The sequence below is a fragment of the Arctopsyche grandis genome, chromosome 7, assembly GCF_051622035.1.
Source record: "Arctopsyche grandis isolate Sample6627 chromosome 7, ASM5162203v2, whole genome shotgun sequence".
Lineage (NCBI taxonomy): Eukaryota > Metazoa > Arthropoda > Insecta > Trichoptera > Hydropsychidae > Arctopsyche > Arctopsyche grandis.
Window position 1 is genome coordinate 29455828 of NC_135361.1, and position 24693 is coordinate 29480520.

General features: G+C 32.9%; 1 protein-coding gene across 1 annotated transcript; it reads left to right on the forward strand.

Annotated features, from left to right (window-relative positions):
* The first annotated feature begins 1639 nt into the window (after positions 1–1639).
* On the forward strand, positions 1640–18490 carry LOC143914135 (uncharacterized). Its single transcript, XM_077434226.1, has 5 exons — positions 1640–1780; positions 9328–9834; positions 13138–13354; positions 15369–15704; positions 18378–18490. The coding sequence occupies exons 1-5, from the start codon at positions 1640–1642 to the stop codon at positions 18488–18490; spliced, it is 1314 nt and encodes a 437-aa protein (XP_077290352.1).
* Positions 18491–24693: the final 6203 nt, after the last annotated feature.

A 24693-nucleotide genomic window follows, 5' to 3' on the forward strand; every position in this document is an offset into this window, starting at 1 on the left:
CTGCTGGCCAGATCTTGGATTTGTGACTTCGGGTTCATCATTCCTATCAGAGTTTGTTAATTTATTTGATTTTCATTGAAACGGTTCCAAAAAATTTACAACCTTACCCATTTTCTCCCAAATCTCGAGTGTTCAGAAATCTAGATTTTCACTGAATTGTATAAAATGCTGCAAACTTACAAATTTGACCAAAAAATGTCGCTGTGGATATGTTAATTGATATATATTTACTGAGTTTCTTAAAAATGCTGCAAATTTGACCATTGATGTCTCTGTGGATGTCAATTGAAACGTATTTACTTTGTATAATACTAATAATATTAATAATATAGTGTCTGAAAGAGCTAAGTCTATAAGAGCTATTTTATGTCTATAAGTGCTATTTTATGTCTATAAGAGCTGTTCCGTGTGTCTGTGTGTCTGCCTGTGTGTATCTGTGTATGTGTTTGTGTGAGATAACGCTCGCTATACCATAATAGTCGTTTTGATTCGACATATGTAAAAACACTGCCAATAAAACGTACGAATATAATACGAACATAATATATCATCAGATCAAAAAAAACTTCTATACATATGTACTACCAATGCTTCTCCTAGGGAAATAAGTTTCTGGTCATATAGCGCTATCTATTGAAAAATTATTTGATTAATTGTTTTTTCTATTGGTGTTTTATATTTTTTATAGGCATGTAGGTAGGTTTGCCATATTTTTCATAATTAACAATTATATATAAATATGAAATTAAATATATTTAAAAGCTATTTGAAAAAAATACGACCGTGTGCGGATCGGATCGTACACACAACCGACACATTTCTTTTAATTTTTTTTATTTAATAACTTAATATGCCATAACCCATGTGATTTATATATTTATTTATTTTTACATAGATATTTTCACATACATATATACAAATATACCAGGAAGGCTTAACAGGTAAACCCCAAATGCGCCTTCCTGGTCCACATAATTATTACATAGATACATGTAAATCTAAATATCTGACATCTATGGTCAGTATACATACATATATTACAAACATCGTATGAATAACTTTCATGTAACAATACGAATTTTATATTCGATAAACAACCACAGAGACATCTATGGTGAGCAATATAGCGAAACCTAAGATATAACAATAACTAAAGGTTCGCAACAGAGTGATGATATTTCATCGGGAACAACACTAGTGTGCAATGTTTCTGGCCAGGAAGGCGCATTGGGGTTAGTTGTTAGGCCTTTCTGGTATAAATTAAAAAATAAATAATCCATATTATTAAAAAAAATGGTTGAGAGTAAAGAACTTGATTAAAAAATTCATCGATCGGAAAGCTGTCTGTACTATCCATATGTTGACAATTTGGTGAAAGCGTCTTTGGCACGCTGAGCGGCCATTTTAACTCTTCAGCGGCCATTTTAATTTCTTAGCGCGTGGCGCGTGCCAGATAGGCCTGCACTTTCAACAAATGGAGGCGATTTTTCTCCCGTAGAAGCGACGACATGCCAAACGTACACTCGTTTGGATTATCCGGCTCTAATGTATGGTAATCCAGAGCTCGAATATCCGCAACGTGACACGATCGTAAGGGCTGGCCCGAGTGTGTATGTTAAGGGAATCCCCGTCGGGCAAAATGGCGGCCATTTGTATGCTTCCCGCAGGATCACAAATCACCGTCGTCGTCGTCCTACTACTACTCCCACTACAGGACATTACAAATGTACGAGAGGACTCGCATGCGGCGCTGGAAAATGGCACTGGAGGAGTTGAAGATGTGGGTGGGTTGGGGTGGTGGTTGTTTTCGGGAAGAGTGAAGGAGATTTGAAAGTTTGACTGTCTTCGTTTTGTATGTTTGTCCTCGGAGTTGTCTCGCATGTGTTGCTCTTTTTGGGTCTCTTTTTAACCCTTGTTCTTCTCGTTTGAATATGATCTGTCGTAGTTGAATCGTGCTGCAGATGAATGTTTTCGAGTTTTGTTTTGTTGCTCTCTTGTAACGAATGTGGCCGGTTGCTATGTAAATAAAATGTAGAAGGTTGTTTCGAACTGGAATATGGTAAACGACTTGAGAATTATTTTCAACATTTTGCGAAAGCTCGTCTAATAGCTCGTAAGATATAGTATATATTTTTATAAATTGAAATTCTATCCATCATTATTGAGTAACTAGTGTTGTACCCGATGATATTTCATCGCATGTAAAGAGGGCTGGACACCAGCGCCTTGTCCATACAAACGTATTAGACTTCTCCCTTCCTCAATTATGGCACTAGAGAAATTATTTTTCAATAAACTATGGATATCTACCATTGGGTTGCATCTATTGTTTTATTTTTTTGATTAGTTATTTTTTATAGGAGCTAGGAGCCGCCAAACATCAATAAAATCGCCTCTTTTTTACACCCACGAAAAGAGTCCAGCGTGCTTATTTAACGGTCGATTTAAAAAAAATACGCGCATAGTTGCACAGAAAATATTGTTATCATACCGATGATGAAATTATTTTAAAAATTGGTCCAGTTTCGGAGGAGAAAATAGGATAATACGAAACCTCGATTTTGTCAATTTAAAATACGTTTTATCTGGTCGAAGCGCAACTATCGCATTCACTCAATATATACATTTACTCAATATATATATATATATATATATATATATATATATATATATATATATATATATATATATATATATATATATATATATATATATATATATATATATATATATATATATATATCGAAGAAAGGAACGGCAACAAAATTAAGGTTTCGGGTGTACAGCCCTCTTAAGTTATTAAATAAAAAATAAATAAATAAATCTGTCATCGGTTATGAGTTCGATCCCATACCATTTTTTTTTTCGAATACCTTATAAATATATTTAATTGTTTTATATGAAAAAAAGGTAAAAACTACCTACCTACATATGAACATATGTATAAACAGTGTAAAGCACCGATAGAAAAATTAATTACCTTAATAAATTTTTAATTGATGGCGGTAAATTATCTGTCCAGCGGAACATTAGTAGCGATCAGTATATATATAAGTTTTTTTATTTTGTTATTTATTTATTTATTTATTTTAAACAGACCATTGTGGCATAACAGGAATTCCTAAAGCGCCACAATGGTCAAAAAATATAGCACAAAAAAGAAAAAAAAACAAAATAACAATTAAACATAAACATAAATACATTCATACATAAACATAAAAAATAGCATTTATAATAACAGATAAAGTAAAAATATCAAATAAAATATAGCATAAGGAATGCCTTGCACCTACAGCCAGTTTCAATAAATATGTAAGAAACAACTACAAATACAAAACATCCCTGTAAGGCCCAAATGGAAGAGAGTTAATCAAAATTTCACTCATAAATCACAATCAATCATGAAAACAATGATGAGCGCAGACTACCAGATAAATGGGTTAGAGTAATTTCCGACAATTTACGCTCACTAAGGTGGAAAATATCACATTCAGTCTCGGCAGCAACGATTTCATTAAGAAGTCGGATAGCTCTTGGAATAGGAGCCATTCGAAAAAGGACTGTGCGGGCAGGAGGTACAGCCAGCAAATGATGATGTCTACCACGCACATAGTGAATAGGGACATAAAGCCCCAACTGCTCCAGCAACAACGGGCATGACGTATTACCACGTAAGAGCAGGAGAACGAAACGAATTAATGAGAAGTTTCTCCGAAGTTCAAGGGAATTATACCCAAGCATGCCCAAAAGGAAAGGAGTGGGGTAGAGATATGGGTAATACCCATATATGTTTATTGTATTCGTATATACGTTTTGTGGTATGTGTTTTAGCTGTGACGTTCATATGTATGTCGAATCGAAACGACTATTATAGTACGGTAAGTGCTATCTCAGACAGACATTATAGTGATATTATATATGCATATGATACATTTTAAATTACACATAGAAACTAATTTGAAAGATTTTCGTTTTTAAATAATTTAATCGTATCATAAAAACCTAATATAAATTGTAATAATAAAAATAAGTGATAGTGAAAGGGTTATTCAACATTTGAATAAAATCTTAAGTTGATCAGGAGCTTAAAAAAAAATAATCGAAATCGATATCTATATCTTCGTCAAATAAGATTTTTTCAATAACGTCACGGATTCTACGAACCAAAACTGACATATGTACATATGAAGTTATATATTAGATGATTAAATAAATAAATTTAATAATTTTTGGTTTTGAAATTGCTTTTAAATGGTGAAATTTTTAAACGTGATTTATTTCATGTTTTTTACATGTCAACAACATTAAAAACAGTTTTAAAGTATGTAAATTTCAGTTTAGAAGAAATTCAATTTAATTGGATATTCAATATGAATATGTACGTAGTACTCAAAAGATGAAAAATAATATTTAAAACTAAATTTTTCATTATATTTTTGTTTTTATTCACAAACACAATACGTATTGTATTTTTTTTAATATTTTTCATTATAAAAAGTAATAAAACTCTACTTAATACTTGCAAACGTGCAAAGTTTTATACAATATCATAAGTCTAAAAAGGTTTTTGGGGCTTTCACCTACTATGCCTAAAATACTAGCATTTAAATAAGAGGATTATTGTAAGTATGTACTAACAAATAGAAAAATATAAGTACAATAAATAGTGATTATATGAGAATAGATATGAGACGTATAACGAATAATAGAAAGCTTTTAAAAAAATCAACCATGGACTATTTGAAGTGCAAATAAATTCGATTTAACTTTGATTTGAACTATTATGTAAATATAATTATGAAACTATCAAGATTGAAGGAGGCGTTCAAAATTTTAATAGTACAAATTTTAGCTGAAGAAGTTTATCGGAAAATTTTCGCACGCGAAAAGTCGACAGTTTCAAATTGAGAAAAGTCAATTAAAACGTTTAATAGTTTTTGCTCGTTCCTGCAGTTAATTTAAGGCAAATGTATTCCGGCCTCGGTAGTAAATTTCTCCGAGGAAATAATGTCGAAAACTTATTCCCGAATCGTTTTCATTTGAATAGAGTATTTAAAACCCCACACCTACATGCAAACTTAAACCCAATATGAAGAATGTACACGATTGTACAAAACTTCATTATAAAACGATTTTATCTTGCCGAAAGTCGTAAGCTTGAGATAAAAGAAGGCGAAAGCGTTATCAGATGGGTCGGTGGGGAAAATCCCGGATATGATTAACGCTTTTCATTTCGCGGCGACGAAAAGTCTATCACGCTCCCTTTACCGCGTGGGAAATCTTGAATTGGACAAGTTTCCCGTTATATATTATAACTTTTCATTTTAACTCGCATTTTTTCCTCGCCCTTTTTAAAAGGGCAAACCGCTCGTAATACGTGGCAATATTTTATTAGCCGAAATTCGAATATTTGATTTGTAATTTATAGCATTTGTAATATTTATTATATGGAAATGCTGTTATTTTATCGGCTTATTCCATATTTAGCTATCTAAGATCTTTATATGATTATTTTTTATACTACAAAATTAATGAACATTATCGACATAAGCAAAAATTCATGTTAATTTTTACATACCTCCTTTACGTTTCACTTACGATTACAATTCAGGAAAAAATTTGCCTCTTATCCGATCGTTTTCATACTTTGCCATATTGCTCATTTTGGTCATCAATATAAGTAAATGGATCCTCCGTCATTACGATGGTGCAAAAATATCGTGTAAGACGCGTTTGAAATTTGAATTTCTGAAAAGTGCCTGACGTCTATCCAGTTTTTAGTTTTAAACATAGATGGCGGTAGTAAAATAAAATTATTGGTATTTTTATTCAAAATAATAATTTTATATACAAATTATTACAAGCCTCATATCATATCATATTAGCCAGCAGTATGGCTCAATGGTAGCGTGTATTTTTAGCACCAAATGATCAGTGGGTTCGATCCGCTATACTGCTGGTTAGATTTAGGGGTATTTGTGACTCCAAATCGATCGTTTCTTATCAGAGTTAGCCAATTTTAGCTGATCATTTTTGAAACGGTTCCTTAAAATTGGCAAAAAATCATATATCCTGTTGTCATAAATCTTCTGTATTTATTGTGTGTATAATATTTAAAAATATGTACAAATCTTAAATCCATAGATGTCTCAATGGATTAATTCTGTAATGTGTTCTTCAGCTTCTCGAAATACAGTGATTTATGTAATAATAAAATGCCGCATTGTTTGTAATTAAATGTCCAGGAAGGCGATACATACATACATATATCTATGTTAAAAATAAAATTATAAAATAATTTAAAAAATCAAATGTACCTTGGTTAATTTATAAATACATTTCTGAAAATACATCACAATTAAGACTACTATCCTTGTCGAGCCTTACTGGTTTATATCTATGTAAAATAAAATAATATATCAGGTTGCTTTCGATTTTTCGTCTCACGATATTTGGGTTTTATATCAACATTCTTCCGATCGTTTTCTAACTTTGCCATTTTGTTCAGTTTGGTCATCAATATATGGTGTTACTTATTAAATTAAATGTGCCACAAATCAATGGTGTGTCTTATCTCTATTGGTTAGTCAACTACATTGATAAGCGAGGTACATAACAAATGTGTACATACTATATGTAGCTGTCTTTTTTGCCATCGGTTTACCATTTTATTTCATTTATTTATTTATTTTACGTATATACCAGGAAGGCCTTACAGGTAACCCCAAGGCGCCTTCCTGGCCAATTACAAACATTGCAGCATTTTTTTTTTATTATACAACTGGCCGAATTACGAGACGTTGAAAAACTCGCAAACTAACGAGTCATCTATGAATTGTACATACATTTTATTGTACATTAATCAATCTCAAATAGTGGTGACACAGTAAGTAGGAAGGATATTTAGCTAATTTTTAATCGGGAACCGTTCAAACAATGAAATCAGAGAAAATTGGCAAACTCTGATACGAAACGATCGACCTGGAGTCACAAATATCCAGATCTGACCAGCAGCACTACAGATATTCTCAGAAGAATTCTTTTCAATCGAGGTCAGCTTATGGGATCGAACCCGGCGCCTCTCGACGCTAAGTAGAAGCTTAAAGATCGAGCTATGTTGCTGGCTGAATATACAATTAATTTTCAATCCCATTTTTTACATTCATAGATTTTTAAGTAGCCACACTTACGTATACAAACATGGCCTTATGATATGTATCAGTATCTGTAAATTGATGTGAAAATTCAATACGAAACGTACAAACACTTAAGATGATCGACGGGCCGTTGGCTATACTTAATACGCTCGGTTGAATAGACAGCTTTTCTTCTTAGTGCGATAGAGAAGAAAGCACACACATTCAGCGAGAGAAAACGAGACAGACCTATGGCTAAAAAAATCTTTAATTTTCAACAAGGGCGTATTAGCGCTTAACTCCGAGGGCGGATAAGCAACTCGCCCTTAATGGCAGGGCATTTGTCAAAGCTCGATCGGGAGGGTGAGGAGGCTTCGAAGGGGTGGTCAACCCCCGAAATGCGATAAAACTGCGGTCATATATCACAGCTTTTATGCCAGGCTGAGAGCTTTGAAAAATACGAGCTCTCGAAGTTGGCGCGAAAAATCACACACAAGCATTGATCAAGATCGCAATCAGTGTCGGCGATAGTGAAGCTTTTATCCGAGCTTTGTGCTCGGCTGGTGAAAGCTTGTGATAGACACAAAGGGAAATTTTAAGTAGACGCACCTCTATGTAAAGGTTGGGCTTTACGTACTCGCAAGAAGTGAACGACTTGAATCTTGTATATATCAAAGTATCTGTCACGGAACTCACATATGACGGTGATAGCTGAAGCCGTGATGTACATAATTTGGCTTTCTCCTTCGCTTTGATCTTTCGTCTAGTTGGAATGGTTCCGTCATATGTTTAATCTATCGTTTAGAGCGTTTTAATATCTTTGGTTGAGTTTGTGGAGAGTTTTGCTTTGATTGAAAGGTCCCTAAACGGTGAGGGATTGTAATTAGGTTTATGAGCTCTTTTTCCCATTATGCTGTACATTAACATTAGAATAATATAACGCTATGATTACTAACAAAATTAAATTAAAATTGTAAAATAGAAAATGATCAGTAGATCAGTAGCTATTAAAATGGATATAAAATTGAATGTGAACATAATTTGGTAATAATAAAAAGCATTCAACAATCAAAATCAAACGGGGAGGAGTGTAAAAGGTGAATTAATTTGTATTGGTTTTTCTAAATAAACATATGAATGTCTATGTTTATCTTTTCCACGTAATTAATGCCTTTTTCTTAACATCTGTATGGCTTCTAACATTAAGTAAAAGTTTTGTTAACGACTGAAACTTTCATTAAATGTAATCCGATTTTCTTGACAGTATTTTCGAATTTCACTTCGTTGATAAAATTTTCCTTATAACATTGAAAGTTTTAAATCATCCTTTGTTATTGTTTATTCCAACCTGTTTTGAAGAATAGCTGCAATGTCAATTGAGTTTGTAATGAGTTGGGCTTCTGGTTGAATTGTGTTTTTAGCACTTACTGAGCTAAAAAATCCAAGCCTTCAGTTGAAAATGTGTGTTTTAAGTTAAAATAATGCGTAATTAGCTATAAAAATTATTTTATCGTGTATTGAACGTCGAATAATATAAAATAAGTGATTGAAATGTAATTTTCGGACATACATACAACAAATCCTGAAAGTTCCATTGTAATAAGTTCAGTGGTTTAGGAGCTTATACGAGACACACAGACAGACTTTCAATTTTATTTACATACATATATAGATATATAGAAACCGGTGAACCTCAAGACAGTAAATAATTTGGGATTTGATAGAGAAATAGGAAAGATGCTAATATTGCAGGAACCGTTTCAACGACAATCAGAAAAATTGGCAAATTCTGTTCGGTTGCCAGCAGCATCTAGTGGGACTCGAACCTTTGACCACTTTGTTCGACAGCATTATATGCTAACCATTAGTTCACGCTGCTGGTTTAAAAATTCCAATGTAAAATTTGGTTTGGCGAACATTTCCTAAGGAAAATTTTGTCGACAAAGTCGACGCAATAAATTAAAATTTCAGCCATTAAGTGAAACGAGAGGGATATAAAATATGACGGGCAATCTTTCGCCATAATTCTTTAGTTACACTTAAGAGAGCCTTAATTCACAAAAGCTTCGTTTAATGGAGTTAGCGACTCGAACGGGAATCGAACGACGAAACAAAAGCTCTCTGTCGATAAATCAATTCCAAGTACATACGTATTATGTATATTGTACCAAAAAAAATCATTTTATCATAGACCGTTTCTTACGTGACCTATTTTGTTCTATGTGTACCAGATCGACCAACCAACATCGCCGAGAACCAAACAACCCCAGCATCCACAACTGTAACCATCGAAATTTCAACCACCACCACCTCATGGACCAGTATCACTGAGTCTTCGACGACCATAACGAGATTGCCGATGCTGCTGAGGCTCGGAAACCAGACCGTGGACATCAACAAGTCGTTCAGGGTTCCCCAAGCTGTGGGCTCATCGAACGCCAGTGACGTGCGAAACTCGAGCGAAATAATAGTTAAGAAAAGTGTTACAACAGTGTCGAACGTCAGTACTGATGTAAATATTAGTGTAAGTACGGCGAGCCCTAAGCTGAAGCCCTGGCAAGGTACCAAGCACGAGCACGAGGGCCGCTACGGACCACAGTTTGAGGATGCACAGACTGGGGAAAATATTACAGTTATTATACAGGCTGGTGACACAGCTTTGTTCGACTGCAGGGTGAGCCTCCTCAGGGATAAAACGGTGAGTTTATAACACATGTACATACAATGAAAACCCATTAACTGACCTAAGCTATTATCAATTAAGCCAGCGGTTTCCAAACTGGGAGGCGCGCCTCCCTGGGGAGGCGCGGGCTATTGCCAGGGGAGGCGCCAAAACTTTTTAATAAAAAAATAATTTTCATACCATAATATCTACAAATAAATAAAACTTCATATCGTAGCTTAACACTAAAAATTCAATGCATGAATGTTTGTTTTTATTTTTCTTTAATTTTTATATAAACATTTAATTAGCAACCCTTCAAGAAGAAAACCAACATGAAGAGGCACATTTGTGGACGAACGATAATTTTATTGTTAATCTTGCCTATTTGGTTGAAATTTTTGGAAAATTGAGCGGTTTAAATAAATCAATGCAGGGATCACAAATACATCCACTTGTTCAAAAAGACAAAGTAAAAGCTTTCATTAAAAAGTTGAAGTTATGGAAATCAAATTTACAAAAGAATGAGTTGGATATGCTTTCACTTTCCAAAGATTTCTGGGCCACAGCCAATATTAAAGAAGGTAAAAATCGTTTTATTGACCACTTGGATGGTTTAGTGCTGCATTTTTCCAATTATTTCAAAGACCTTGATTTCTCAAAGTTTTTGTGGATACAGATTCCATTTAACTACAATGAAGAAGACGAATTCGAGCTGACAACCATCGAAAAAGAAAAATTGATAGAATTATTATGCGATAGCTCACTAAAACAAAAGTTTCAAAATGAAACCATAATTAAATTTTGGATGAGTCTTAGTGGAGAGTATGAATCTTTGTATTGCAAAGCAATGTAAGTGCTTCTACCGTTTGTAACGTCTTATTTAAGCGAAACGGGCTTTTCGGCACTAGCTGCAATGAAAACCAAATATCGAGCCAGGTTAATATCCGAAAAGGAGTTACGAGTTACGAGTGGCACTCTCCATATTGCCCCCAAGATTTGATAAACTTTGTGCCAATAAACAACAACATCCTTCACATTAAATTTTGATGTGTTAGATGTAGTATAATTAGTAATTTAATATAAAAATAAATATACGTGTTCGTATAAATTTATTTTATAGCAAAACCTTTTTATTATTCTGTTTATTGTAGTGTTTAGTATTTTTTTTTAAATAAAGGTTTATTATTTAAAACGGGTCTATATTATTATATCTATTAAAAATAAAAAGTAGGGAGGCGCGGAAAAAAAATTTTTTTTTAGGGAGGCGTAGTAGCATAAAGTTTGGAAACCGCTGAATTAAACCATTCAATTCTGAATACATCATCTTCTATTAAGGATCTTGGTAATAAACTCAATTTCTTTGAACATATTTCCTTCATTACTAATAAAGCATATAAATCTCTTGGATTCCTACTCCGCTCAACAAAACCCTTTAATGATCCTTATGCACTTAAATTACTTTATGTTTCCCTTGCAAGGTCTCACCTTGAATTTGCCTCAATTATCTGGTCACCTTTTTATTTATCCCATATTAATTGTATTGAAAAAGTATAACTAAAATTGATTAAATCCTTGCGGTACCGTTTTCCTACTTACTCGCCTACAATACTGATTCCGATACTTTAAAAATCCTATCCTTTAACAATCTTTCTGTGAGGCGACGACTCACTGATGCTACATTATTTTTTAATCTCCTAAATGGTTTCCTTGATTGTTCCGATTTACTGAGTAAGGTTGGTTTCAGAATCCCAGGTATTCTAGACACGTTGCACTCTTTTCACTTAATCCTTTCAAAACTAATTCCCAAAAATATTCTTATCTACAGCGTGTTTATCGTATGTTTAAAACGGGAAGCTGAATGAGGTTGATCTATTCGGTATTTCCTTGCAACAATTCAGGTCTGCCATCAGGAATGTGTTGATTGATCGATCCATTTCTATTTCTATTTCTATTATACATATATTCATTATCCAATTATATTATATCACTTTATGTTTAATTATGCATTGTCCTATTTAGTCATATTTTAGTTTTTATTATTTTCTTTTTCATTTGTTTGTCTATATGTACTAGATATATTATGTATTTTGTAAAAATCTATAATTGGGCTCAGATGCTATTTTGTTATATGTATGTATGTATTCTTTATTTTTATGAATTTCTATATTTGTTAAATAAATAAATAGTACTTACATGCATGTATGTATTACACCTAATAGGTGAAATTGCTCATTTCATGAAAATTTAAAGAAAAAAGACTTAGTTCACGAGCTGCAGTTTTAAATTAGAGTTAATCATATTGAAGGTCTGTTCATACATACTATGCAGCAGTTTACGGCTACAGCAAAGCACAGCAGCTCATGTAAACGACAGTTTATATTCATAGCCAGCAGCATGGCTCGGTGGTCACGTTTATGTTAAGCACCGAGAGGTTGCTGGGTTCGATCCCGTGCTAATCTTTAATGCTGCTGGTCGTTTGACCAGCGGCATTAAAGACTTGGATATTTGTGATTCCAAGTCGATCGATTCCTATTAGAGTATGCTATTTTATCTGATTTCATTGCTGAAACGATTCCTCCATCAAATTGGCAAAAACCATCCTACTCGCTATGTCACCACTATCTGAATTTGCTTTAAGTACAATTAAATTTATGTACAAGTCTAAATCCATTGATGTGGACAAAGACTTGTAGTATAATCCATATAAGCCCATGGAATGATTAATTAATTAATTAATTTATAGTTAATTTCAAGTTTTTCAGAATTCAGCGATTTGTGTAATAAAAATGCTGCGATGTTTGTAATTGGCCAGGAAGGTGCATTGGGGCTTTCATTTTAGACTTTTCTGGTATATATCTATGTAAAATAAAATAAAATACTATGCAGTAAATTAAAATAAAATATTATGCACGTTCAGACAAGTTCAGACAAATGTAAGGCAAAATCAGCTTACATATACGTTACAGAGAACAAAGATACGTAAAGTTGTTGGATTGTCACAATATAACATTTTCGCAAATATTCACATGCGCATGCGCACTTTTGTTAGTACGCGTGCACACGCTACTATGACGTCACGACATATGTACGTGAATATTTTCGCAGTGGCCAAGAAAACCGGTTTTGATTGATACGTTATGATGGCACGTACTGTTGTATAGTATGAATAGATTTTGCCGGCTATTGTGTTACGTCTACTTCACGTTAGTCATGAATGTGTCCATTTAAAATATATCAAAGAATACTTTTTTTACTTCTGTTACGCGTAGTTGCCAGTACGTACTGTGATAATATGAATAGACCTTGTAACATATTGTTTTATTTTTGTATACATAGGTTTCGTGGTTGAAGAGACAACCCGGTGAACCACCACTACTTTTGACAGTGGGGGCGCAGACTTATACCGGAGACAGCAGGTTTACTGTTCAGTTCAGGTATCCTGGAAACTGGAGACTCCAGATCACGTCGACGAACGCTTCAGACGAGGGCCTTTACGAGTGCCAACTGTCCACTCATCCCCCGAGGGTCATCAGCGTCTACCTTCGTGTGAGAAGTGAGTGTTTTTTATAGTTTGCCTTAAGTGAGGAATAAAATTTCAAGATATTATAGCTGTATAAATCATCATTGAGGATATCGTTTTCGACTTTTATTAGGGTTTCGAGCGGTTACTAATTTTATGATCTACAATCTTTATGATCTTCTCTGTCTTGAGAGACACTAATCCATACGAATCTGTGCATTAAATATACTTTTGGGGTATAGTATGAATACTTCTCCTTTCTTCCGATTCTTCAATCTACACACATTGTACATGCTGTTGCCATCATATCTGCTGTTCAAATAATATATGTACATATGTACATATCTCACCTTGTTTCTCTTCTTTTCTTTTCTCTCTCGATACTCTCTCGAGTGCTTAATACTCTCTCGAGTGCATTGGATTTGGATGCAACCTATTGTTTCTTCAATTCCAAAATTTCACATTGATGCACATTTTTACTGGTTTACATATAAATATATGTATGTATATATGTATGTAATTCTACTGGCTTATTAGCCATTGTAATACTATCAAGCATGTAATATACATATACATATATCATTTCATACATATATCATTACATATACATATATTATTTCATACATATACATATGTATATTATTTTATACATACATATATCATTTCATACATATATCATTAATTTAAATAAATCCTGAATTCTTCGATATTCAACACGTTAAAATGTTTTTATGCATTTATTTAAAAATAAACTGCATAATATCAAACACAGTATTTTGTGTTATTAGTCTTTTAATATTAATGAGATTTAAACCTATTGAAACTACTGTTAACATAGTCTAAAAGCTAAAGACTTAATTGAGGGTCAATGATTTCACTTGTTCATTCAAGTTCCCAAAAATTATATGGTACTAAACATGGTAATTGAATGCCAAGATGCTTCAGAAAATCCAATGCACTCAAAGAAGTATGGAAAGCTATGTTTTCGACATAACGAGGAAAGATAGGAAGCAGAATACGTGAGTGAGAAGTATGACAAGGGCAGTGGATATAGTGGAGAGAGTGGATATGTTGAAATGGCAATGGATGGGTCACGCAGCTAGAAGAATGAAAAGGTGGACAAAATAGGTGTTATAATGTTACCCAAGAGTGTGTAAAAGGGTAAAAGGAAGACCGCAAGGAGGATTGGTAGACGAGATTAGGAAAATGTGTGGGGTGAGATGGACGAGAGTTGCGCAAAACAGAGACGAGTAGAAGCGTGTAAGAGAGACCCTCCGAAAATAATGAATGGCTATAAATGATGATGACGATGATATAGAGATATGCCTGAAGAAAAAGATCTAAGAACTTTGATTGTCTGTGATGACGCATGGATGTTCAATGCACTGAAAATAGTATGGAACGCTGTATGAAGAGGTTGACATGGTAATAGGCTGGTCGCGTATTAAGAAGAATAAACCAAACATGGACGAAAAAAGTGCTTAAATGGTACCTGAGATGTAAAAGGGTCAATGGGTGGATGAAATTACGAAAAATTTGTCGGATGAGATGAATGAGAATTGTTTAAAGGAGAAATGAATGAAAACGTGTTGGAGAGGCCTCTATTTGGCGGTGGATAGTAAATGAGGATGGTATAGATATATTATGTAATCACTATACTTACCACCTATTGAATTTTTAACTTTTTAGTGAATGTTTCTTAAATGTATACTATACTAAAACGTAGAGATTAGGTAATTGGTGTTCGTGGACCACTAGTTTAGCATCGCCAATTGCTTGATTTCACGTTCGAGTCAAAATGCCTTGAAGTATGAACAAGCTGTATACAACAGCCAATAAGGTCTCGCGACCCATCGACCAATCATATAATCGCACTGGGGTATATATAAATACTAGACGGTTTTGGTCGGTGATTCATTCGGAGCTGGATCATCGCCAGAACAACAAGATACTACCTCTACCACTATGCGTCTTTCACACTGGTCCCAGAAACCCCTTTGCAATATGTTGTATGTATTATATTTAATATTATCTTTTTTTGTTTTAGCCATGTTCGTAGCGATAGTGGATGAGAGTGGAGAGGCTCTACGAGAGCAGTACTACGAGGCCGGGTCTACGCTGTCGCTGAAGTGCCGCGTGAGGGGTTCAGGCTCCACTGCAGGTGTCGGGGGGGAGGTGTGGTGGTTTCACGGATCGGTGCCCCTTCATAGGGATGCAAGTCGTGGGGGCGTAGGCGTCAGGTCGGTGGCCCTTGCGGAGGGCGCAGGCGCCGACAGCCACCTGAAGGTCTCCAGACTTGCGCCCCCGGATGCTGGAAACTATACCTGCGCAGTGCCACACGCCATGCACCATGCTTACACAGTGCTCGTGCATGTCCTCAATGGTATTGATTTTGATTTTTAAATGCTTTTTATTATTACGAAATTATGTTCACAATACATCTTATATCTTATATCTATTTTAATAGCTACTGATCTACTGATCATTTTCTATTTTACAATTTAATTTAATTTGGTTATAATTCACAGTATTATATTATTCTAATGTTAATCTAAAGCATAATAGGAAAAATAGCTCAAAAACCTATTTACAATCCTTATAAATGCTCATAATACATCTAATACATAATATGAATTAAAGACTCTCTAAAGTCGATGACCTAAAGCAGATTGTGTTTAGGTAATCTGTGTTGATACCTGAAGGGTATAGACATTTTTTTGTAATCACCGAGACTCTTCACAAGTGTGTTAGTATGGTTATTAGTGATTCTGTCATAGAATCTACTGGTTAGTTTGTTAGTAATATCTGTAACAAACGGAATATTATATATGGCATGCAGTTTTTTCAAGTTAGTATATATGGGTGTATTATAGATTATTTTTAGGGATTTATTTTGTATTACTTGGAGCTTGGAAAGGTTAGTATTCGAGGCGTTATTGCATACAGGTGAAGCATAGGTCAATAATGGTAATATGAGCGCGCGATATAATTTTATTTTATTTTGAGTTGATAAAGAACTATGGCGATTGAATATTAGATATATTGAGGATATATCCCGCATCGCCTTGCATTTCGCTCCCTCAATGTGAGTTGCCCATCTCAATCTTTTATCGAACGTTACTCCTAAATATTTTATTACTGACTGCCATTTGTACGCATTGTACATAAGGACGGAGCGTCGAGATCGAACGAGTGTCCCTAACCGGAGTCGAGTAAGACCCCTGTATTTTTAATCAAAATACAGCTTTTCTCAATACAAATGGGTTCAATATATATATTTTATCAATCATTTTATACATCAACATAAAAAAGTCTTAGCCCTATAGCATGTTTTTGACTATTTAGTATCGACATGCAAACGCACATACATACATAGGTAAGCCCAATAGGCAAATGCATGACTCAATAGCCACGCGCCAAAAGCGACGAAAACAATATCTTGCGAAAATATAGCTGTCTCTTTCTCTCGCATTGATTCATCGATCAATAAAAATATGCAAGCGAACAGTCAACAACATGACTTTAAATCACGCTACCGCCTTTAAATCATGCGTAGAAATGTTTTTTTTTTTACAATGTACACCTATTCTAAATCATACAAAGTCTATTAAAATAAATTTTTTGTAGTTCATTCTAGGAATACAAGAAATATAGGGTGTATAGCTTTGAAAACCACATAGTTATTACGAAAAACGTAAAAATTGGGGCATTTGCATACCCCACTTCGGTGAGGGAGGGTTAAAGGATGTATTATACATACATATGTAAATGTATAAAGTTTTAATAGCATGAAAAAATAAATATAAATACTGTTACGTTCCTGGGTTTTTTTTGTGTTTTAACAATAAAACTTCTTTATTTTCCTTTGATTTAAATTTTAAAGTTTAGATTTAAAGTTATAGTGAAAAAGATTCTTTGAACACTGAATCTTTTTGAATTTTACTTTATCTTCAATGTACGTAGTAGTAACAGTTGAAGTTTTGTGATCATGCGAAAATTCGATTTTAACTGATTCGATCACTGATCGTGTTTTCATGATCTAGAAAAAATGTGTGTATGTACTCTAGTATGTAGTATATACATATGTATGTATATACTACATACATATATTCGAAAAACCCTGTTGAATGCGATCTTGAAATTTGAACCTGGAGAACGCATAGTAGGTAGTAAGTTTATAGTATAGTAATATACACACAAAATTTGAAGCCCTCTCTTAAACGTCTGTATATTTGACATTGTACATTTAACGAACTGGAACAATGTTTGTTTTAATAAACAATGTTGTTTTAGGTAAATTATTCTGCTTATATAAAAAAAGATAAAGTAACAAACAACTGAGAGTACGAAAACACTTTACTTTCAACGTCAATAAACTTTCCATTTCATTTAGGTCGGTTTTCTTTATATGTATTTTTTCTTCGAAGCAAATTTTCTTGTTATACTACGGAATTGCTAAATGCTCATTATTTTGAACAAGCTAGATTATGTATGAGAATCTCGAAGGAAAAAAAAAGAAAATCTGCAATTTTGTTGGCTCCGTTGTTTTTGCTCATGCAAAATTTTTCGCAATATACTTTACACACTCTCATAAAGTACAGGGTGGCGACAAATTACAAATGTATTTTGATAAAATGATTATTAAAATAATAATTAATAAATCTGTGTAATAATATTTTTGTGTACTAACTCATTTTGTATCATAAATAATATCGCAATGTAAGGGCTCGGACTTTGAAAAATTCTAAAATTTAACCCGCCTGATAAACTCGTCTATCATTATATATACATATATAGACGCTATTCTATGTGTGTGTGTGTTTCCTAACTCTAGCCGAATATAATAATGAATCGATAAAAAGCGTAAACTTTGTATAAATTCATTCGGAATCCAACCCGCGAACACAAATATCCTCTTATAGGTATAATTGAGTTCAGAGAGTTAGCGACACTAGTTATATATTAAATTTGAAGTTTGAGGCATCCTGTATTAGAAATTCGTCCTATTATTTTTGCTTGTCTGTACATGTATAATATATATTTTTTTCATTTGTAGAGAGCTTGGCAGAGTTACAACAGGGGTCCAGTAACGAGGGTCCACGATCCCTTCTCTTACTATTGGCAGCTGCCGTTGCCATGGTTTTGGCAGCTCAAGACGGCCCCAGTTGAGAACCTCTGAACAACTTTCGGAACTCATTAGAATAAAAAAAGCGAAAAGATACAACTGCGAGAGCTTCTTGGCGAGTCTATCTACCAATGTTGTGGAATGGTTTCCGATTCAAAATCATCAACCGATTTTATGTAAATTGAATGATACTACTATTTTCAATCAACCTCAAACATTTAAAAGCGTGTTTAAAAAAAAAAAAAGCTTTTAAATTAACACGATTAAATAAAATTTCATATTTGTTACATGATATATTCATACACTTTAACGGATTAAAGACTTTGTAAATATTTTTGTTAGTCAAAATCAATTATAAATTTAATTGAATATTATATAGTCAATGAAAATCTGCATGTTTGCAAAATTTCAAGGAAATCTGTTTATCGAAAGTGGGTCAAAGATCGATTGTAAGATTTGATTTGAACAAACGGAGAAGCTAAAAATAATTATATATGTAAATACATAATTCAATATCATATCCTCGACGGTTTTGTATTAAAATCGGGACAAAATTCAATAAACATTTGATCGGTGTATAATTTCGGTGGATGATGAATTGATTCAACATTAATTATAATCAAACAAACACTATCAGCAAAACTGTAAATATACATAATAAACGTTTAAACAGAAGCATAGTTTTAATAATATTGTAAATAATAAATTGTATGAATGTTATTCGTTCATAAGTTTGATTGTACGCATACATATTCAAATGAATATTTTATATTTAAAAAAAATGTTTCGAAAAATAAATTTTTTAATGAAACACTATAGTTTTATTTTATTTTTTCGCCGATTGAAATTGTCAACGATTTTGAACTTTTCAGAATGGTGCGACGGAAACCGTACACGTTCAGATTTCTCTATTTTCAGAGGGCTTTTGTCTGCATTTCAGCTAGAAAGCTCGCAACACTTTGTTTGAGTGGCTCTCAGGCTCCACACACACAACCCCATTGTCTGACAAAACTCCATTGCATTGAAAAAATAAAATAAAAATGTACATACGTACAGGTATAATACGTTGCAGAAACTATTGTATGACGGAGATTTAAGGAAAATGATTACGATTTTTTGATAAAAGCACTTCGACTAAAGTGAACGGTTGAATTATATATAGGCTATATTCAGATCATTTATGTACATATATTAAAAATGACCGTATTCACTTACTACATACATTTTTATTATTTTTTTATTACATTTTATACCAGGAAGGGCTTACAGGTAAGCCCCAATGCACCTTTCTGGCAAATTACAAACAATATGTACAGCATTTTTATTTTATTATAAGCAATTCAGCGAAATTCAGTAAATATATAATCAATTAATGCATTTTTTGTTTAAATTTGTAAATTTGCAGCATTTTATACAATTCAGTGAAAATCTAGATTGCTGAAAACTCGAGATTTGGGAGAAAATGGGTAACGTTGTCAATTTTTCGGAACCGTTTCAATGAAAATCAAATAAATTAACAAACTCTGATAGGAATGATCAACCCGGAGTCACAAATCCAAGATCTGGCCACCAGAAACCAGTGGGATTTGAACCCGTGACTACTATGTTCAAAGCATTATATGCCAACCAATAGTCTATTCTGCTGTTTGTATAATATAATAGCATGCATATTACATTACATTACATTTTATACCAGGAAGGCCTTACAGGTAAACCCCAAAGCGACTTCCTAGCCAATTACAAACAATACAGCATTTTATTATTCATACAAGTCGCTGAATTACGAGACACTGAAAACTCGCAAATTAACGAGACATCTATGAATGGTACATAAATTTTATTGTACATTAATCATACTCAAATAGTGGTGACATAGTAAGTAGGAAGGATTTTAGCCAATTTTTAACCGGGAACCGTTTCAACAATGAAATCAGAGAAAATTGGCAAACTCTGATAGGAAACGATCGACCTGGGTCACAAATATCTAGGTCTGACCAGCAGCACTGCAAATAAAATAAAATATTTACATTCATATGTATGTATGTATATTGCAATGAATTACTTCAATATATGTAACGAGAGTGGTCACAAATTAAGAGACTTATGTATGTCAAATTTCACTGAGATTCTTATCTATTTTGAAATAGACCTCACATTGAACGCATTTAATTTACAAATCAGATTATTTTGTTAATCTTTCAAGATAATTAAAAAATACCTCTGCGAAATTCAAGCTGAACAATTCAAATGTTTTAGGAGGCTGTGTATTTGTAGAAAGAATGAATAGGTAAAAGAAATTAAATTTGATATCTATCTAAACAAAATACTATGTAGGGAATGTCTTAAACCTATATCCAGCACCAATATATATGTATAAGAACCAGCCGCAAATACAAAACATCCCTGCGGTGGCCAAATGGAAGAGAGGAGATCAAAATTTCACTCATAAATCACATTCAATCATGAAAATAAAAAAATGAGCGCAGGCTACCAGACCAATAGGTTAAAATAATCTCCGATAACCAACACTCACTGAGGTAGAATATACCAAATACAGGCTCATCGCAACAACGATATCATTAAGAAGTCGGATAGCTCTTGGAATAACAGCTATCCTATAAAGAACTGTGCGGGCAGGAAGTACAACCATCAAATTATGATTAGGTACATAAATTCCCAGTACAAGCTGGAGAACAAAATTAATTAACGAGAAGTTTCTATGAAGTTCAAAGAAATAACATCCAAGCATGCCCAAATAGAAAAAAGTGGGGTATAGATACATAAATAAGTAAACCAAAAATAGTACAATCAATTATTCATTCAACGTTTATACGTTTGGAGATAATACTTCTTGTTTCATCTAAGATTCCTGTTTCATCTAAGATTCCTGTTTCATAAAGATTCAGGTTAAATATTCGGAGAGTTTGTATTGGAATCGAAGAAATTTCATTTATATAATATGCAAATATTTTAAATAAATATTCAAAAATACCTTATCTTGGTACGGCAATGTTGTTCCGAAACTCAAATATTGTATTAATAATAAAATATTAAAATTTGCCGAACGAGTAAGCAAAATCTCAAACGAGTAAATAATATTTTAACGTGCTCGTCTCAGGTAGTTTTTTATTAAAAGTAAAAAAAAAACTTAAAGTCAATTTACTAAGGCACTCGAAATTAGAAATAATACGGCGAAATGAGGAAAACGACGTCGAATTAAAAATTCTGCGAGGGCAACAGCATCCCAAATTAGAAAGGACTCTCAGAAGTCGTATTTCGATGCCAAGAATGTATTATATTATTCCAATCTCATTGAAATGTATGAATCGCCTTTATGGGACGGGAAGCAATAAAATTCACTCGATTTGAATAAGTAATTAAATTGAAAGCACTCACTACGTACTCGCAGCTCATTCATACCAGAGGAAAAATGCTCATTTTTTACACAGGAAATAATCATCATTGAAATATACTCGTTTTCAATCAAATATATGTACATATTTTCAACTAAAAACGTATCAACTGAAGATTAATAACCTACATGTATTTATCATTATTAAGAAATTAAGAAAAATAATAACAAATCTACATACATTCGCAATCAATATACAAATTAACAATAGTAGATATACATATATACCATTATATATATCCAGCGTTTATGTTTAGCAGTGAGAGGTTATCGGGTTCGATCCCGTGCTAATCTTTAATGCTGCTGGTTAGACTTGGATATGTTTGACTCCAAGTTGATTGTTTCCTATCAGAGTTTGCCAATTTATCTGATTTTATTGTTGAAACGGTTCCTCCATCAAATGGGCAACAACTATCCTACCCGCTATATCACAAATATCTGAATTCGATTTATGTACAATATGTAAAAATTTATGTACAAGTCTAAATCTACAAGTGTCTCTTTGGATTAATTCATTAATTAATTAATTGTAAATTTCGTGCTCTTCAGCCTCGTGAAATACAGCGATTTGTGTAATAAAATATGCTACAATGTTTGTAATTAATTGTCTAGGGGGCACATTGGGCATTTAAATAAATATATATAAATATTTAAATATTATAAAATATAAAAATATAAATCAAATATATAATTTCGAAAGACACTTTGTATGTACATAAGTATTATTGGTTCGTAGAAAAACAAATGAATCTATATATGTACATATATATAAAATTGAATGTCTGTTTTGATTTATTGAACTGAAATTTCATGTCTAGTTTAGAGTGTGGATATATTCATCTCTAGATGTTTTAGCTTAATATTAAGTTATATATATAGAATTTGGTGAGCATTTGTCAACTGGAAGTGGCAGTTTTCTCTAGTTCAATTTTTCTTAATCTATTTTTGTCGACCACTTAAACATGTTTGCTCTTCACGAAAATATTCAAGTATAATACTTGTATCAATGTGATTTTTTCCTCTTAGAAAGGTCAAAAATGTTGTCGCCACTATCCTGTCCACACCCTTGAACGTATCAAGCTGAATATTTATATAGGATCCGGATGTGAAGGATTCCATGTGAAAAGCGCAGATTCAGTCAGAACTATTTATTATAACCATGTCGTCCGGCTTGTTCTCCAACAAGTGACCATAGCAACACGCATCCGGTCCCTCATGCATACCACACACACTTTATCCCTAGCAGTTTGGCCAACCACACATACGGCTCGTTTAAAAATCATTCCTATATTTATATATATATATATATATTCTTTATCTACTAACTTAGAGCTCATATCGTTTTGGTCAGAATTTGTAAACCGGAAGTAGTATTGTTTTTTAAAACAATCTTTCATTATTTTATTTTGACCTTTTAAATTATTTTAATTTTTTTGATATTAATTGTGTATAATACTGAGAGTGATTATAAGTAATAAAAAAAATTTGAACAAAATCCGATAGCCGATAGTTATCATAACATGTTATATGTATGTATGTAGCTATCGTTTCTTTGTGTATGAAATAGTAATTGGAAACTACATAGATTGTGGTTGTCAGAAATTTATAGAGGTTCCAATGTTGAGAAAATATTTTCATTTCAATATTATACAAAGACAACAACTTTTGTAACATTTTCCGTCCTGTCAAATGGAAATTGAATATACTTATACACGTGTATATAAATTAAACGCAAACACGGTTAGTTCAGTTTTCCGCTTCCGGTGTTGACAAAACACTTGTGGCTCGGCCGAGATTCAAAGCCTCAAAGCCCCGATTGTTCGACTTAAAATGCGTTTTAGAAACGAACAATGGCATCCACCGTTCCTCATTTCTACATATATCTCTCTCCGTCACATTGTCTCTGTTACCATTTTCCGACTGCATCCGGGAAAATCAAGTCCGAAGAGATTTAACCGTAACTGCGGATTATTGTAGCAAACCGTGTCAAGTGAAGGTATTAATTGAAAATCGAACATTGGCGAATTGCATAATGCAACTACATATGTATGTACTGCATTGGTATTATACATATGTACAAAGATTTAATGATAAATATACCTATATTGTGAATCTCAAGTCGATATTAAGTAATAATATCACATATTAATAGATATTATATGTGGTATCCGGACATGCACCCCCTGGAAACGTACCCCCCGGACACATACCCCCGGCCAAAAACCCCCTGGACATTAACCCCCCGTGCAAAAAAATCCCGTCGTGGATAAAAATTGTTTAAAAATAGTAATTAATAATTTATAATTAAAAATAAAGTAAAGTAATAAATAAGAATAAATTGAGTGTGGTAGAGCATATTGAATTTCAATTTATAGACAATATTTAATTTCAATTTATTGTTGTAAATAGAATAAATATCAATTTAAATACTTTTAGTCACCAGTTATTGTGTACAGCGTTCTGTGGTATTGAAAGTCAATTTAAATAAAAGTATATATTATTATTATTACATTTTAAATATTTTTAGACTATCCATAATGGAATTTGTAAAATCGAGAAAAGGAAAAGAAAAAGAGATTAAAATACAATTGATTTTTGAGTTTTGTATATTTTAAATTATTATTATTGATCACTGATTTATTATTATTGATTATTGATTATTTATAAAGAATCTGATATATGTATTATTAATACCTGTATTTTTCTGGCTGAAATAAATTAGCATTGATACTGACTTTTTATTAAATATACTGTCAATTTTTATAAAATATTATTGCGTAGGGGTAGGTGGAGGATTCAAGTAAAAGGCCAAAGTCGTTTCACAGCATTTATTGG